The 17,296-nt window shown below is 43.4% G+C and overlaps 1 protein-coding gene across 2 annotated transcripts in view; it reads left to right on the top strand.

Moving 5' to 3' along the window:
• Positions 1 to 17,296, top strand: part of ankhb (ANKH inorganic pyrophosphate transport regulator b) — a 96,702-nt gene that overhangs the window by 33,307 nt on the left and 46,099 nt on the right. For both annotated transcript variants that reach the window (XM_029703934.1, XM_029703935.1), the window contains exons 4-6: positions 885 to 968; positions 1,393 to 1,563; positions 12,609 to 12,743. In XM_029703934.1, the coding sequence (XP_029559794.1) occupies positions 885 to 968; positions 1,393 to 1,563; positions 12,609 to 12,743 (390 nt within the window). The remainder of the gene's footprint in view (positions 1 to 884; positions 969 to 1,392; positions 1,564 to 12,608; positions 12,744 to 17,296) is intronic.

Here is a 17,296-nt window from a genome sequence, read left to right on the forward strand (position 1 = left end):
ATTTGTGAATATTCAAAATAGAATGCCACACTTAAAGAACACAGGCAACAAAATCATAGCACATCCTCTGAAGCAAGAGAGAAAATGTTTTTGCAAATTGGTTCATTTGTTCCTGTTTTGTTATTTATATGCATTGCTTTGTTTGTGGGTGTGCTGTTTTATATTATAGAAAAATTATACAGTCAGAAAGGCACATCATACAAATAAATAATTTTCCACTGTTAAAGGCCCACTCAGTGTTTTATATACACTGAGTGTACAGAACATTAGGAACACCTTTTAGTGTAAGAGCTGTTTGAAAAAAACACCTGAGATTTCAGCCTGTTTTTGTGGGATGGAGTTTTGGCCTGCCTGGTGACATTTCCGCTCCCAGACAGCCCTAATTCCTTGAGAAATTGCTTGTTTAAATGGAAACCAATCACAGTAAGGTACTTAATTGTTACCCAGAAATGATTTGATATTGCGATAAAAACAGCTGCATTGGACCATTTAAGGTAAACCAAGCACACACACAAAATAGGAGCTACATGTAAAACGCAGGCCCTTTGTGGAAATGACTTACCCTCACTTAGCCTAAATTCAAACAACAGCCCCTATGTTTTGAGTGTTTTTAGCTGACTAGAAATGAAGTTATTGTTGAAGCAAGCAAGTGCCTTATGATGAGCCAGTTTGAAAAGAGTCTAGTTGTCTTGCATTGTTTGTGGACCACTTAGTGAATATCGGCTCCTACAGCTATTCGTTGACTACTTGTTGTAAATAATACAATGTTTGTCATTGTTGTTACAGTATGTAATAATGCATCAAATGAATTGTATCTGTCCCTATTGAAATAGATAACGATGAATCAAAAAAATTATCCATGGTCTGTTTGTCCTCTGTTTCAGGCCTGGACACATGCCGGTATTCTACTGAAGCACAAACACAGCCTATTAGTGGGCTGTGCCTCTGTCTCTGATGTCATAGCTCAGGTAAGAATCAGTTATCAATGGGTCTATTGATGAATTGTATTTAATATACATATTGTCATAGTGATTAAGGAGGGTTCAAAGCAGAGTATAGGGAGAAGTATGGACATTAGTTAATTTTGTACTGCATTATGCAATCTAGTAGCATTTGTTTTTACTATTTGCATTTGCTTGACTGTGTGCCTCAAGTATAAAAATCCTTATTTTATCATTGCAACTTAAAACAAGGACTTATATTAGCAGATCCTTCTACTTGAGATGGCTTTGAGAAGTTGTACAGTGATCAAAAGTGAATGTGTCATTCTGATTATCTGGTTAGGACATGTCAACATGTCTGCCTCTCTCTTTGTCTTCCTCTTACACCCACACCAACATTTTATCTGCCTCTTCTTTCTGCCATCCTCCCTCTCTCTCTCTCTCTCGCCAGATTGTCTTTGTGGCCATCTTGCTTCACAGTCATTTGGAGTGTCTGGAGCCTATGTTGATCCCTATCTTGTCCCTCTACATGGGGGCCCTGGTGCGCTTCACTATTGTAGGACTGGGCTACTACCGCAACATCCACGACAACATCCCAGAGTCCAGCGGGCCTGAAGTGGGGGTAGGTTATCTCAGGTCAGATGGGGTCAGGATGGGGTCAGGAGATTAACTGTGTATTTCTACAGTGGTCTGTTTGGATGTTAGAAATGCTTTGTGTAGAACATATATGATTATCCGTTATGTAGAATGGTGAATTGTGTCAACTCTATGTAGTACATTTCAATCTAAAACATTCTGAACGTTTCACCTCACTGAACACACCCCAGGTGTCAAAGTTAACAGTGTGGAGCTTCTGTATAAATTAACTACCTGAGGATGCATGATCTGTTAAAAATCGTTACAGTAAGTCACATTGCATGTCAATGCTCTATGGGTGTGATTGAAGGCAGAGACACATTATAAACAGTGGGTCATTCAGTTCATTGACTGTTGGTTCATCAGTGATATAATTAGTAGAATATCCAATTCATTTCAATATGACTTTTATAATCCCCAAGGTAAATTAAAATGTAAGGATAGAATAGAATATAATTGTAAAAAAGGCCATCCTGCTCCTCTCTACCCAACTTCCCCTCTCAGTCCCTTCAGTTTCCCTTAAGTCTCGTTAATTTGGCTGCTCATCCTACCTTAATTATTGCTCACCCATCATAGCCCTGCCATTCCCAACCAATCAGAGCGCTTGGAAATGCGCATCTGGACACTGCACCCGCCCACTCAGGTCAGAGTGTTATCGTCGTCTGAAGGGAGAATACGCCATGTTTCTGAGGACTTTTATTGTCGACAGTAACACGAATGTCCAAATGATGTGGGTGTATCTAAATAACCACAAGAATAAGATTCCAAGTCATTCGGATTACCAAAATCATATAAACATCTTCAAAGGAAACAGCTCCGAGGGCCCTCATCTCCTTCCTTTAGGCTGTCTCGTTGTTGTTGGTAATCAAGCCTATTACTGTTGTGTCGTCTGCAAACTTGATGATTGAGTTGAAGGCGTGCATGGCCAGGCAGTCATGGGTGAACAGGGAGTACAGGAGGGGGCTGAGCACACATCCTTGTGGGGCCCCAGTGTTGAGGATCAGCGAAGTGGAGATGTTGTTTCATACCTTCTCCACCTTGGGGAGGCCCGCCAGGAAGTCCAGGACCCAATTGCACAGGGCGGGGTTGAGACCCAGGGCCTCAAGCTTAATGATGAGCTTGGAGGGTGCTATGGTGTTGAATGTTGAGCTGTAGTCAATGAACAGCATTCTTATATAGGTATTCCTCTTGTCCAGATGGGATAGGGCAGTGTGCAGTGTGATGGCGATTGCATCGTCTGTGGACCTATTGGGGCAGTAAGCAAGTTGAAGTGGGTCTAGGGTGACAGGTAAGGTGGAGGTGATATGATCCTTGACTAGTCTCTCAAAGCACTTCATGATGACAGAAGTGAGTGCTACGGGGCGATAGTCATTTAGTTCAGTTACCTTTGCCTTCTTGGGTACAGGAACAATGGTGGCCATCTTGAAGCATGTGGGGACAACAGGCTGGGATAGGGAGAGATTGAATATGTCTGTAAACACACCAGCCAGCTGGTCTGTGCATGCTCTGAGGACGCGGCTAGGGATGATGTCTGGGCCAGCAGCCTTGCGAGGGTTAACACGTTTAAATGTCTTACTCACGTTGGCCACGGAGAAGGAGAGCCCGCAGGTTTTGGTAGCGGGCCGCGTCGGTGGCACTGTATTGTCCTCAAAGCAGGCAAAGATACTGTTCAATTTGTTTGGAAGCAAGACGTCGGTGTCCGTGACTTGGCTGGTTTTCCTTTTGTAGTCTTTGTAGACCCTGCCACATACAGTGGATGTTCCACTAAAAGTTTTGCGATTATGCTGCGGGACTTAGAGGTAATTTGTTGTTTAGTACGGTACCCTGCGTCACCACTTCATTGCTCCAGAACAGCGCAAGGGGGAGTTAGAGCACTGATTATACTTTTGGGTCCTACTGTGTCTCTAACTGACAATGAATGGCCGACCTAAACCTACATAGAAACTGATAATTGTGGACGACTTCAGTATTACTTACTAAACTGTTGTTACACTAAGGTTTTTATTATTTTATTTTGTTAGGATTATTTTGCTATTACTGTAGTACTGTAGGCCCCTCCCGACCAGTCACATTGTACAGCGCCCGAGTGGCGCAATGGTCTAAGACACTGCATAGCAGTGCAAGCTGTGTTGCTACAGATGCCCGTGTTGCTACAGATGCCCGTGCTGTCCTTGACTGGGAGACCTATGAGATGACTGTAGGTTTTTGGTTTCTCTCCCTCTAAAAACAGAAATAAATAATTCTAAAAAACAAACTGGCTTTATTTACAAATTAGTAACAATGTCTCACCCCATGTTCAAGAATGGCTTTTTCTCAGGCAACACTTTAAGGGGCATTGCACTAATTGCACTAATAATGGAGCTGACTAGGGAAACGTTCCCGCTGTTCTGTTCTTAGTGCCAGTCTGCACGTTCAAACTAAAACAATGTAACTAACAATGGCATCTTTATGCTTTCGTTAATAAAATAATGATAAAAATACTCGATGTTTATTTAGTTATGGATCCATAACAAATTACTATGGGAATAAATATCACTGAATTACAGAAATATCCTCCAATCCTCTATATGTAATTATTGGCGGAGAGTCATGTCATATTTTTCGATATATTGTTGGCCTACCGTATGTGACATGAGTCTCACTAGTGTTGAGTAATGTGATGTTAAAAGTGGTGTAGGTTTTATTTATTTTAAGAGCATATAAGCAATAGCAATAGCAATAAGCAATAGCCTACAACTATTTTAGCACCATTTCCCGCTGCTCTGAGACAAGCATGGAGACAGGTCTTGATAAATCAATGAGATTTTTATTTTCACTGAATCTCTGTTTGGGTATTGGTTAGACTAGAATTAGAAAATTAGGGTGTAGAAATGTTATGCTCTTAGTGTAACCTTTAACTAGGCAAGTCAGTTAAAACGTGTTTGGGCTACCCCCCCACTTCTCTCAATTTCCGCCTGAAGACATAACCAAATCTAACTGTCTGTAGCTCAGGCCCAGTAGCAAGGATATGCATTTTCTTGGTTTCATTTGAAAGGAAACACTCTGAAGTTTGTGGAAATGTGAATTGAATGTAGGAGAATATAACACAATAGATCTGGTAGAAGAAAATACAAGGAAACAAACATACGTTTTCTGGTTTTTATTGTTGTTGCACCATCTTTCAACTGAACAGGAACAGCCAAACATTCAGATAGGATGCTGGGGAGAATTTATATGCAGAACATAAGAGGGCAACAGTATCTGAGAAAAGTTTCAGACACATATCTTCAGGAATGAGCGAGCTACATGACATTGAGCATGAAGTCACCCAGGTGTCCCACACAAATGTACCCAAGTGGCCAAATTGGTACAGTGATACATTTTGATGTAAAAAACGATATACAAAATACAAAAATTATATTCTAACACACCCCTCAAAAAAAAGTAATTTTTTTTTTATAAAGATGACATTTTGAATTTTTTTAATAACAAGGGTAACTATTTACAGACATTCAATGTACAATATTGTGAGGACCCTCAGTCCTCTACACAAAACTGTGCTGCTGGTGCCATGGCCCATAGCAGTCTCTTTCTGCTGTAAAGCATAGAGTTACTGAGCAGGTGGTACATGTGATGGGGCATTTCCTGTGACAAAGGGCACAGCGTCGCCTCCCCACTGTGCCCTTTTTGCCCTGAGGCACATTCATGCCTGCAGAGATGAATTTGGGCAGGTGAACACCACTGGTTGAAGGAGCAGAAGAGGTAGAGGGGACAGAGGTAGAGGGGACAGAGGTAGAGGGGACAGAAGGTGCTGCAGTGGACTTGCTGTAGCCAGCAAGCTCCTGGATGAGCAGCTCTCGGAAGGCTAGCTGTGAGATGGGGGGCTTTCCACAGCTCTTGGCCATTTCCTTCTGTATGATGAAGGAATTCGCAATATCAATGAAATGATAGAAAAAAGTATTGTACCATTTCATGGTCTTGTGGAGCACATTATAGTAGCCTATCAGCGCATCTGACAGGTCTACACCCCCCATGCTCTTGTTGTAGTCCTTAATAGCTCCAGGAATGGGGACATTTTTGGCTGTCCATGCCCCAGTAGCGCCCTTCACACGCCTGATGACGTGATCTCCACTAAAGGACTTGTGGATACTGGAGCACATGACCACCTCTCTGGTATCCATCCACTTCACAAAGAGCAGGCCATCTTGGCAAATCCATCGCATGCTACCCCGCTCAGCCCGCTTAGGCATGTCGTTCTCCTTGGTTTTTGGAAAGCCCACTCTGTTGGGCCGAATGGTGCCACAAGCCCACACATCCAGCTTCTTCAGGTCTGTGAACAGGGTAGGGATTGTGTAGAAATTGTCCACAAAAAGTTTGTAGCCCTTCCCCAGCAGTTGAAAATCTAATAATGCCATGACAGAATCATAGCTGAGTCCCTTACCGGTCGCAAAACTGCTCTTCCCCTCATAAACAAAAAAATTGCACGTGTATGCACACGCAGAATCAGCCAAAACAAACAGTTTGTAACCCCATTTAGTTGGTTTGTTACGCATGTACTGTTTTTAGGCTGATTCTGGCCTTTGAGGCTACCATCCTCTCATCGATGGAAAGGTTCTGGGCGGGATGACAATAGGTCTTGCAGGCCTCAACCACACTGTGGTAGAGAGGTTTAATTTTGCAGAGCCTATCATACCCTGCTGTGTCTCGCTTCTTGTCGTTGTCCTCGTCAACTTCTGGGTCACTGATATGAAGCGCCCGTGAGATTGTCAGAAACCTTTTGCACGACATGACAGTGCAGGGGAAAGGCAGTTGATAGAGGGGTGCAGTTTTCCAATACTGTTTCAGAGTTTTCAGCTTCATTAGACCCATGTATATGACCATTGATAAATAACAAAAAAATATCTGACATGGAAATAGCCTCTTTTTTGCCTGCCTGCTTCTTAGCACCATATTTATTATTGTTGAAGACAAGGGAATCAATAACTGAAGATGTAAAAAACAGTTGAAAAAGTTGCATGGGGGTGTAGTTGGAGGTCATGTCCAGCTGAGCTCCTGGTGGCCTTTTCGGTCTGAATATTGGAGGTGGTGGGCCCACATCCTCCTCAAGCATAGAGTGCCAATGACCCTCCTCCTCTCTGATTGCTGGTTTATCTTTTCCCCACCTCCGCTTCTTTGTCACAGACTTCACACCTGGCCGGGCGGGGGTAGGTGTGGAGCCGGAGACAGCAGGGGTCCGGCTAGATGAACCAGCTCCTGTGGGGGATGGGCACCTTGGCAGTGGAGGCTCCCAGTCAGAATCGGAGGGACTGTGAAGACACAGACACACAGATTATATATAGAGTTGTGAACCCCATGTCTAGATAAAATACATGTAAAAATATCTTATATATACACAAACAGACACACATATTATATATAGAGTTGTGAACCCCATGTTTAGATAAAATACATGGAAAACATATATTAGATATTTTTTTTACATGTTTCTAATATATACAGACACACACTCATAATGTTTAGCCATGTATATGTATATATATATATATATATATATATATATATATATATATATATACTGCTCAAAAAAATAAAGGGAACACTTAAACAACACAATGTAACTCCAAGTCAATCACACTTCTGTGAAATCAAACTGTCCACTTAGGAAGTAACACTGATTGACAATAAATTTCACATGCTGTTGTGCAAATGGAATAGACAACAGGTGGAAATTATAGGCAATAAGCAAGACACCCCTAATAACGGAGTGGTTCAGCAGGTGGTGACCAAATCAAATCAAAATCAAATCAAATGTATTTATATAGCCCTTCGTACATCAGCTGAAATCTCAAAGTGCTGTACAGAAACCCAGCCTAAAACCCCAAACAGCAAGCAATGCATGTGAAAGAAGCACGGTGGCTGGGAAAAACTCCCTAGGAAAAACTCCTGAGAAAGGCCAAAAACCTAGGAAGAAACCTAGAGAGGAACCAGGCTATGAGGGGTGGCCAGTCCTCTTCTGGCTGTGCCGGGTGGATATTATAACAGAACATAGTCAAGATGTTAAAATGTTCGTAAATGACCAGCATGGTCAAATAATAATAATCATAGTAATTGTCGAGGGTGCAACAAGCACGTCCGGTGAACAGGTCAGGGTTCCGTAGCCGCAGGCAGAACAGTTGAAACTGGAGCAGCAGCATGGCCAGGTGGACTGGGGACAGCAAGGAGTCATCATGCCAGGTAGTCCTAGGGCTCAGGTCCTCCGAGAGAAAGAAAGAAAGAGAGAATTAGAGAGAGCATATTTACATTCACACAGGACACCGGATAAGACAAGAGAATACTCCAGATGTAACAGACTGACCCTAGCCCCCCGACACATAAACTACTGCAGCATAAATACTGGAGGCTGAGACAGGAGGGATCAGAAGACACTGTGGCCCCATCCGATGATACCCCCGGACAGGGCCAAACAGGCAGGATATAACCCCACCCACTTTGCCAAAGCACAGCCCCCCACACCACTAGAGGGATATCTACAACCACCAACTTACCGTCCGAAGACAAGGCCGAGTATAGCCCACAAAGATGTCCGCCACGGCACAACCCAAGGGGGGGGCGCCAACCCAGACAGGAAGACCACGTCAGTGGCTCAACCTACTCAAGTGACGCACCCCTCCCATGGACGGCATGGAAGAACACCAGTAAGTCAGTGACTCAGCCCCTGTAAAAGGGTTAGAGGCAGACCACAGACCACTTCTCAGTTCCTATGCTTCCTGGCTTATGTTTTGGTCACTTTTGAATGCTGGCGGTGCTTTCACTCTAGTGGTAGCATGAGACGGAGTCTACAACCCACACAAGTGGCTCAGGTAGTGCAGCTCATCCAGGATGGCACATCAATGTGAGCTGTGGCAAGAAGGTTTGCTGTGTCTGTCAGCGTAGTGTCCAGAGTAGTGCGCAGAGCATGGAGGCGCTACCAGGAGACAGGCCAGTACATCAGGAGACGTGGAGGAGGCCGTAGGAGGGCAACAACCCAGCAGCAGGACCGCTACCTCAGAAACAGACTCCATGAGGGTGGTATGAGGGCCCGACGTCCACAGGTGGGGGTTGTGCTTACAGCCCAACACCGTTTGGCATTTGCCAGAGAACACCAAGATTGGTAAATTCGCCACTGGCGCCCTGTGCTCTTCACAGATGAAAGCAGGTTCACACTGAGCACGTGACAGACGTGACAGAGTCTGGAGACGCCGTGGAGAACGTTCTGCTGCCTGCAACATCCTCCAGCATGACCGGTTTGGCGGTGGATCAGTCATGGTGTGGGGTGGCATTTCTTTGGGGGGCCGCACAGCCCTCCATGTGCTCGCCAGAGGTAGCCTGACTGCCATTACGTACCGAGATGAGATCCTCAGACCCCTTGTGAGACCATATGCTGGTGCGGTTGGCCCTGGGTTCCTCCTAATGCAAGACAATGCTAGACCTCATGTGGCTGGAGTGTGTCAGCAGTTCCTGCAAGAGGAAGGCATTGATGCTATGGACTGGCCCGCCCGTTCCCCAGACCTGAATCCAATTGAGCACATCTGGGACATCATGTCTCGCTCCATCCACCAACGCCACGTTGCACCACAGACTGTCCAGGAGTTGGCGGATGCTTTAGTCCAGGTCTAGGAGGAGATCCCTCAGGAGACCATCCGCCACCTCATCAGGAGCATGCCCAGGCGTTGTAGGGAGGTCATACAGGCACGTGGAGGCCACACACACTACAGAGCCTCATTTTGACTTGTTTTAAGGACATTACATTAAAGTTGGATCAGCCTGTAGTGTGGTTTTCCACTTTAATTTTGAGTGTGACTCCAAATCCAGACCTCCATGGGTTGATAAATTGGATTTCCATTGATTATTTTTGTGTGATTTTGTTGTCAGCACATTCAACTATGTAAAGAAAAAAGTATTTAATAAGATTATTTCTTTCAATCAGATCTAGGATGTGTTGTTTAAGTGTTCCCTTTATTTTTTTGAGCAGTGTATATATGTCATAAAATTAAAAAATATATATATAAAAAAATATATATATATATATATATATATATATATATATATATATATCTCCAAACAAATAATATTTGATATTATTAATTTCAAACAACGGCATGAGAGGTACTCACCAGTCCAAAATCGCGTCCTCTCCATGTAAAAACATTTCCTCAAACTGGGAGTCCAAACTTGACTCACAATCCGACTGCTTTTCAAGTAATTCTGTGTCACTATCTCTATCTATTTCATCAATTATGTCATGTACATCTGTATACCTGGACTTAGCCTTTGATTTTCCAGATTTACTCGCCATAATTTTATTGATGAAATAGCTGAAAATTATCTCGACTCAAAACTGCTACGCGCAAAACTGCTACGCGCAAACAAATGTGGCTCCTGCAGGTAGAAGTTTCAATGGCGAATGGCTGTGTTACGCTCGACTTTCGTTCAAGAGCTGGTCATCCCGGATATAACCATTAGATATTGCCGGTTACCTTAGCTCATTGGCTATCTACCAAGCTAGATTTCAAGACAATCAGTGGTCATTGGTCCGAAATACAGTCAATCAACGAAGCACTGGTCATATCATTGGCGCGCAATGAGGTCATTGTTTGGTGTTTTCAAATCAGTTCTTTTCGGTCAATACGTCCCGCAAAAAGTATGGCTGTGTTACTAACAAACAGAGGATTGCAATGAAACCAACCATGACTGGATAAACGTGTGTTTAGCGGGAGTAATTACATCGAATGCTTCGTCGAAAGTTGGAGTCGGAATTCATGACACTAGCTGTTTAGAAAATGTTTCGTGTTAAGCTATATAAATGTATTTTATCGAACAAACGACCATTTATTGTGAAGATTGGGCCTTTTGTATCACTAAAAGAAGAAGATCTTCAAAGGTAATTGATTATTTTATTGCTATTTCTGACTTTAGTGACGCTAATGCTTGGTTGGAAAAGGCTAGTAATGCTTGTGTTAGCCGGACGCTGTTCTCAGATTATTATAATGTATGATTTCGCTGCAAAGCCTTTTTGAAATCGGACACTGTGGCTGGATTAACGAGATGTTAAGCTTTTAAATTATGTAAGATACATGTATTTACAAGAATGTTTAATATTACGAATTGTGTATTTAGAATTTTTTCTCTCTGCTATTTCACCGGATGTTAGGCAGGTGGGACGCTTGCATCCCACCTAGCCCATAGAAGTTAAGAACAAATTCTTATTTACAAGGACAGCCTAACCCAGAGGGTTTTTCGTTTTTCTTGGAATAGAAACCCCATAATGTTAATCAAATGAATTAAGAAACATTTCTTAAAATCAGTCCCATATACTATGTTCTTACAAAAACAGGTTTTAAATTCTCTAGTATTGCCACTATTGAAGGCTATCAAATGCTTCTCAAAGATGCCGTCTGGTGGTCAAACTAGTACTAACGAGCGTTAATGGTACCAGTGGTTCACACTTAAATAACGTGCCATAGAATTCTCCGGCACCGTGCAAGCTGCGCTGCAGTACGCTGCAACTTTTAAAGGACGAACCACTGTACGTCTCTTGTCTAACCTGTTGAATTGCGACCACTTTGTCTCTATACTGACATTTCGCTTGTTTGATTGCCTTGCGGAGTGAATAACTACACTGTTTGTATTCGGACATATTCCCAGTCACCTTTCCATGGTTAAATGCGGTGGTTCGTGCTTTCAGTTTTGTGCAAATGTCGCCATCTATCCACGGTTTCTGGTTAGGGTAGGTTTTAATAGTCACAGTAGGTACAACATCTCCTATGCACTTGCTTATAAACTCACTCACCGAATCAGCGTATACGTCAATATTATTCTCTACCCAGAACATGTCCCAGTCCGTGTGATCAAAACCATCTTGAAGCGTGGATTCCGATTGGTCAGACCAGCGTTGAATAGTCCTCAGCACGGGTACATCTTGTTTGAGTTTCTGCCTATAGGAAGGGAGGAGCAAAATAGAGTCGCAGTCAGATTTGCCAAAACGAGGGCGGGGGAGGGCCTTGTACAGTATGCATCGCAGAAGTTAGAGTAGTAGTGATCCAGAGTTTTGCCAGTACTACAGTCAGTATGCTGATGGGCAGGGCGTGACAGCCCTGCCCTTCTTCCCGGAGAGATATTTATTCCTGTCATCACGACTCACAAAGAATCCAGGTGGCTCTACCGACTCCGACAGCATATCCAGAGAGAGCCATGTTTCCGTGAAACAGAGTATGTTTCAATCCCTGATGTCTCTATGAAAAGCAACCCTTGCCCGAATTTCGTCTACCTTGTTCTCTAGAGACTGGACATTATCAAGTAATATACTTGGAAGCGGTGGGTGGTGTGTCCACCTCCGAAGTCTGACCAGAAGACCGCTCTGTCTACCTCTTCTCCGGCGGCGTTGTTTTGGGTCAGCCTCTGGAATTAGTTCAAATGCCCTGGGTGGTTCGGACATAGGATCTGCTTCGGGAAAGTTATACTACTGGTCGTAGTGCTGGTCAGTTGACGCCGCTCTGATATTCAATAGTTCTTCCCGGCTGTGTGTAGTAACACTTAAGATTTTCTGGGCTAACAATGTAAGAAATAATACAAAAAAAACAAATTGCTGCAAAGTTTCCTAAGGACTAGAAGCGAGGCAGCGCTCTCTGTCGGCACTATCTTAAACAACAAGAGATACTGTATACTTGTTAGATAGTACTGCACTGTTGGAGCTAGAAACACAAGCATTTCGTTACACCCGCAATAACAACTGCTAAACACGTGTATGTGACAAATACAATTGATTGATTTGATTTGAGGGTACCAGTAACTTGGCTATATACACAGGGTACCAGAGATAGAACTTTAGTTACAATATAATATGACTTAATATTCCACCATATGATGGAACTTTAGTTACAATAGAATATAACTTTATTGTCCTCCATGAGATGGACATTTAGTTATAATGGGATTACTTTATTGCACAGTTGCATTTGGGAATGCTCATCACTTTCTCCCATGCCTCCCTCCCCCTTTCCCCATCGCCCGCAGGGGGACGCTACCATCAAGAAGATGCTGAATTTCTGGTGGCCCCTGGCCCTGATCCTGGCCATGCAGAGAATCAGCAGGCCTATCGTCAATCTCTTTGTCTCCCGGGACCTCAAGGGAAGCTCGGCTGCCACCGAGGCAAGTGTCCTACCGACCTCATATGAGGATTTTAAGCACACAACACACTTTCCCAGACTAGCAAGAAGGTGATATTCTGAACAATGTAGTAAGTGTCCCCCCACCCCAGAAAGCTTTTGGTTTTGATATGATCCAGTACATAATAAAAGTATAATCATCCATATACAAATATCATAGCGATCATGACATGTGAATGAACAAGCCTTTTCATACTTTGTAATATTTCTATATATAGTTACTATCAGTTTTAGGACAATTTACCCCAAATATTTCAACTACTTTATTACTTTACCCAAAATATTATGACATTAGTGATCGTCAAAATGTGTGAAATTGGCAAACGTCTAAATCAACATTTTGGCATTTTAAATTGTATTGGTCGGATGTTGAACCTTCTTCACCACACTGTCTGACCATTTCGGTTTGTCCGTGATGTGCACACTGAGGAACTTCTCCAATACTGTCCCATCGCTAATTGTAAAACGAAAAAAAAAGTTTTACTTCCGCACAAAATTACATCTTTACTTATTTTAGGCTTTGTGTAGGTCAAGTTCTTTATCGTACAGCTATGAAAGTTATACAAGATATTTAGAACCGCCTGCTCAATAGGAATCCAGCAATGTCTGTGTCATGTCTGTGTCTCAAACTGCTTTTCTAAGGACCGCCCCTTTGACGTGACAAAGAGATGAAAAAATGGATTGTAATGACGCAGCCAGCCACTGGATAGAGCCAGAGACACATTTTGTTTGTGTTCTGACCTATAAAAGGGTGGGAAATCAATAAAATAAGTAATGCAAACATATTATTAGTAATTACCTGTAAATCTAGTGCTCCTAAAAGGTTAAAATCATATGATTGGTGTTAGCAGGAGTGAATTTCCAACATTGTTAAATCCATGCGAGAAAGTTTGCAAGGGTGGAGAATTGGCATGCAACCAAACAAAGCTAATTCCTAACACCCTATCCCCTTACCCAGACGCGAAATTGAGTTTAGGTGCATCCTGTAGCCATTGATCATCCTTGACATGTTTCTACAACTTGATTGGAGTCCACATGTGGTAAATTTAATTGATTGGACATGATTTGGAAAGGCACACACCTGTCTATGTAAGGTCCCACAGTTGACAATGCAAGTCAGAGCAAAAACAAAACCATGAGGTCGAAGGAATTGTCCGTAGAGCTCCGAGACAGGATTGTGTCAAGGCACGGATGTGGGGAAGGGTACCAAAATATTTCTGCAGCACTGAAGGTCCCCAAGAACACAGTGGCCTCCATCATTCTTAAATGGCTAAACTGAGAAATTGGTGGAGAAGGGCCTTGGTCAGGCAGGTGACCAAGAACCTGATGGTCACTCTGACAGAGCTACAGGGTTTCTCTGTGGAGATGGGAGAACGTTCCAGAAGGACAACCATCTTTGCAGCACTCCACCAGTCAGGTGGAAGCCACTCCTCAGTAAAAGGCACATGACAGCCCGCTTGGAGTTTGCCAAGAGGCACCTAAAGGACTCTCAGACCATGAGAAACAAGATTCCCTGTTCTGATGAAACCAAGACTGAACTCTTTGGCCTGAATGCCAACCATCACGTCTGGAGGAAACCTGACACCATCCCTACGGCGAAGCATGGTTGTGGCAGCATCATGCTGTGGGGATGTTTTTCAGCTTCAGGGACTGGGAGACTAGTCAGGATCGATGGGAAGATGAACGGAGCAAAGTACATAGAGATCCTCGATGAAAACCTTCTCCACTAAGGACCTCAGACTGGGCGAACGTTCACCTTCTAACAGGACAACCCAAAGCACACAGCCAAGACAACGCAGGAGTCATTTCGGGACAAGTCTCTGAATGTCCTTGAGTGGCTCAGCCAGAGCCCAGACTTCCCTGATTGAACATCTCTGGAGAGACCTGAAAATAACTATTCCGCAACGCTCCCCATCCAAACTGATAAAGCTTGAGAGGATCTGCAGAGAAGAATGGGAAAAACACCAAGTGCAGGTGTGCCAAGCTTGTAGCGTCATACCCAAGAAGACTGCTGTAATCGCTGCCAAAGATGCTTCAATAGAGTACTGAGTAAAGTGTCTGAATACTTATGTAAATGTAATATTTCAGATTTTCCAAAAACCTGTTTTTGCTTTGTCATTATGAGGTATTGTGTGGAGATTGATGAAGGGAAAAAACGATTTAATCCATTTTGGAATAAGGCTGTAACCTAGCAAAATGTGGAAAAAGTCAAGTGGTCTGAATACTTTCCGAAAGCACTGTATGTATATATATTTACCCCAAAATATATAGGTGATTGGAAATGATGCAGACAGTTACACTGATGGAAGCTTCAATATAAACTCAGCAAAAAAAGAAACATCCTCTCACTGTCAGCTGTGTTTATTTTCGGCAAATTTAACATAAATATTTGTACGAACATAACAAGATTCAACAACTGAGACATAAACTTAACAAGTTCCACAGACATGTGACTAACAGAAATGGAATTACATGTCCCTGAACAAAGGGGGGGTCAAAATCAAAAGTAACAGTCAGTATCTGGTGTGGCCACCAGCTGCATTAAGTACTGCAGTGCATCTCCTCCTCATTGACTGCACCAGATTTGCCAGTTCTTGCTGTGAGATGTTAGGAAGGGTACCACATGAGGGAGGAGGATGCCTTCCCTGTAACGGACAGCGTTGAGATTGCCTGCAATGACAACAAGCTCAGTCCGATGATGCTGTGACACACCGCCCCAGACCATGATGGACCCTCCACCTCCAAATCGACCCCACTCCAGAGTTCAGGCCTCGGTGTAACGCTCATTCCTTCGACGATAAACGCGAATCCGACCATCACCCCGGTGAGACAAAACCGCGACTCGTCAGTGAAGAGCACTTTTTGCCAGTCCTGTCTGGTCCAGCGACAGTGGGTTTGTGCCCATAGGCAACGTTGTTACCGATGATGTCTGGTGAGGACCTGCCTTACAACAGGCCTACAAGGCCTCAGTCCAGCCTCTCTCAGCCTATTGCAGACAGTCTGAGCACTGATGGAGGGATTGTGCGTTCCTGGTGTAACTCGGGCAGCTGTTGTTGCCATCCTGTACCTGTCCCGCAGGTGTGATGTTCGGATGTACCGATCCTGTGCAGGTGTTGTTACACGTGGTCTGCCACTGCGAGGACGATCAGCTGTCCGTCCTGTCTCCCTGTCTTAGGCGTCTCACAGTTCGGACATTGCAATTTATTGCCCTGGCCACATCTGCAGTCATCATGCCTCCTTGCAGCATGCCTAAGGCATGTTCACGCAGATGAGCAGGGACCTGGGCATCTTTCTTTTGGTGTTTTTCAGAGTCAGTAGAAAGGCCTCTTTAGTGTCCTAAGTTTTCATAACTGTGACCTTAATTGCCTACCATCTGTAAGCTGTCAGTGTCTTAACGACCGTTCTACAGGTGCATGTTCATTAATTGTTTATGGTTCATTGAACAAGCATGTTCACCCAACTTATTGTGAAAAGCTTGTGGAAGGCTACCCTAAACGTTTGTCCCAAGTTAAACAATTTAAAGGCAATGCTATCAAATACTAATTGAGTGTATGTTGTGGCAGACCAGGGGGTTGGGTCAAGACGTTTACACAGATCAGACATGGACAGAATATGATTAGCTCGGTTTCAAGGGTGTTTATTTAAATAATAAATCAAAAAGAAAAAGGATAGGTCTCCCCCATGAGACCCTCTCCGGGATACCGTCTTCTGGGCTCCGGGTCTTGCTGTATTGTGTCAGGCACAAAAACTGAATTCCCTCCTCATACCTCTGCCAACATCCCCAACTAAACAGGAGACCTTTCTTCCCCCCCACTCCCCTTGTGTGCTGCCGTTCTCTCCCCCCCCCCCTCCCACTCCCCTTGTGTGCTGCCGCTGGCAGCTTTATGGGCCTTGCACAGCTGGTGAGCAATCAGCCCTTGATTACTCACCAGCTCCCAATCAGCCCCAATTAGTCCTGGCCGGAGAGCCCGTCCCACCTAGTCAACAGCCAGTGGAATCGCGTGGCGCAAAATACAAATACCTCAAAAATGCTATAACTTCAATTTCTCAAACATATGACTATTTTACACCATTTTAAAGACAAGACTCTCGTTAATCTAACCACATTGTCCGATTTCAAAAACGCTTTACAGCGAAAGCAAAATATTAGATTATGTCAGGAGAGTACCCTGCCAAAAATAATCACACAGACATTTTCAAAGCAAGCATATATGTCACAAAAACGAAAGCCACAGCTAAATGCAGCACTAACCTTTAATGATCTTCATCAGATGACACTCTTAGGACATTATCTTATACAATACATGCATGTTTTGTTCAATCAAGTTCATATTTATATCAAAAAACAGCTTTTTACATTAGCATGTGATGTTCAGAATTAGCATACCCACCGCAAACTTCCGGTGAATTTACTAATTTACTCATGATAAACGTTGACAAAAAACATAACAATTATTTTAAGAATTATAGATACAGAACTCCTTTATGCAATTGCGGTGTCAGATTTTAAAATAGCTTTTCTGCGAAACCACATTT

This window comes from Salmo trutta, chromosome 21, assembly GCF_901001165.1.
Source record: "Salmo trutta chromosome 21, fSalTru1.1, whole genome shotgun sequence".
NCBI lineage: Eukaryota > Metazoa > Chordata > Actinopteri > Salmoniformes > Salmonidae > Salmo > Salmo trutta.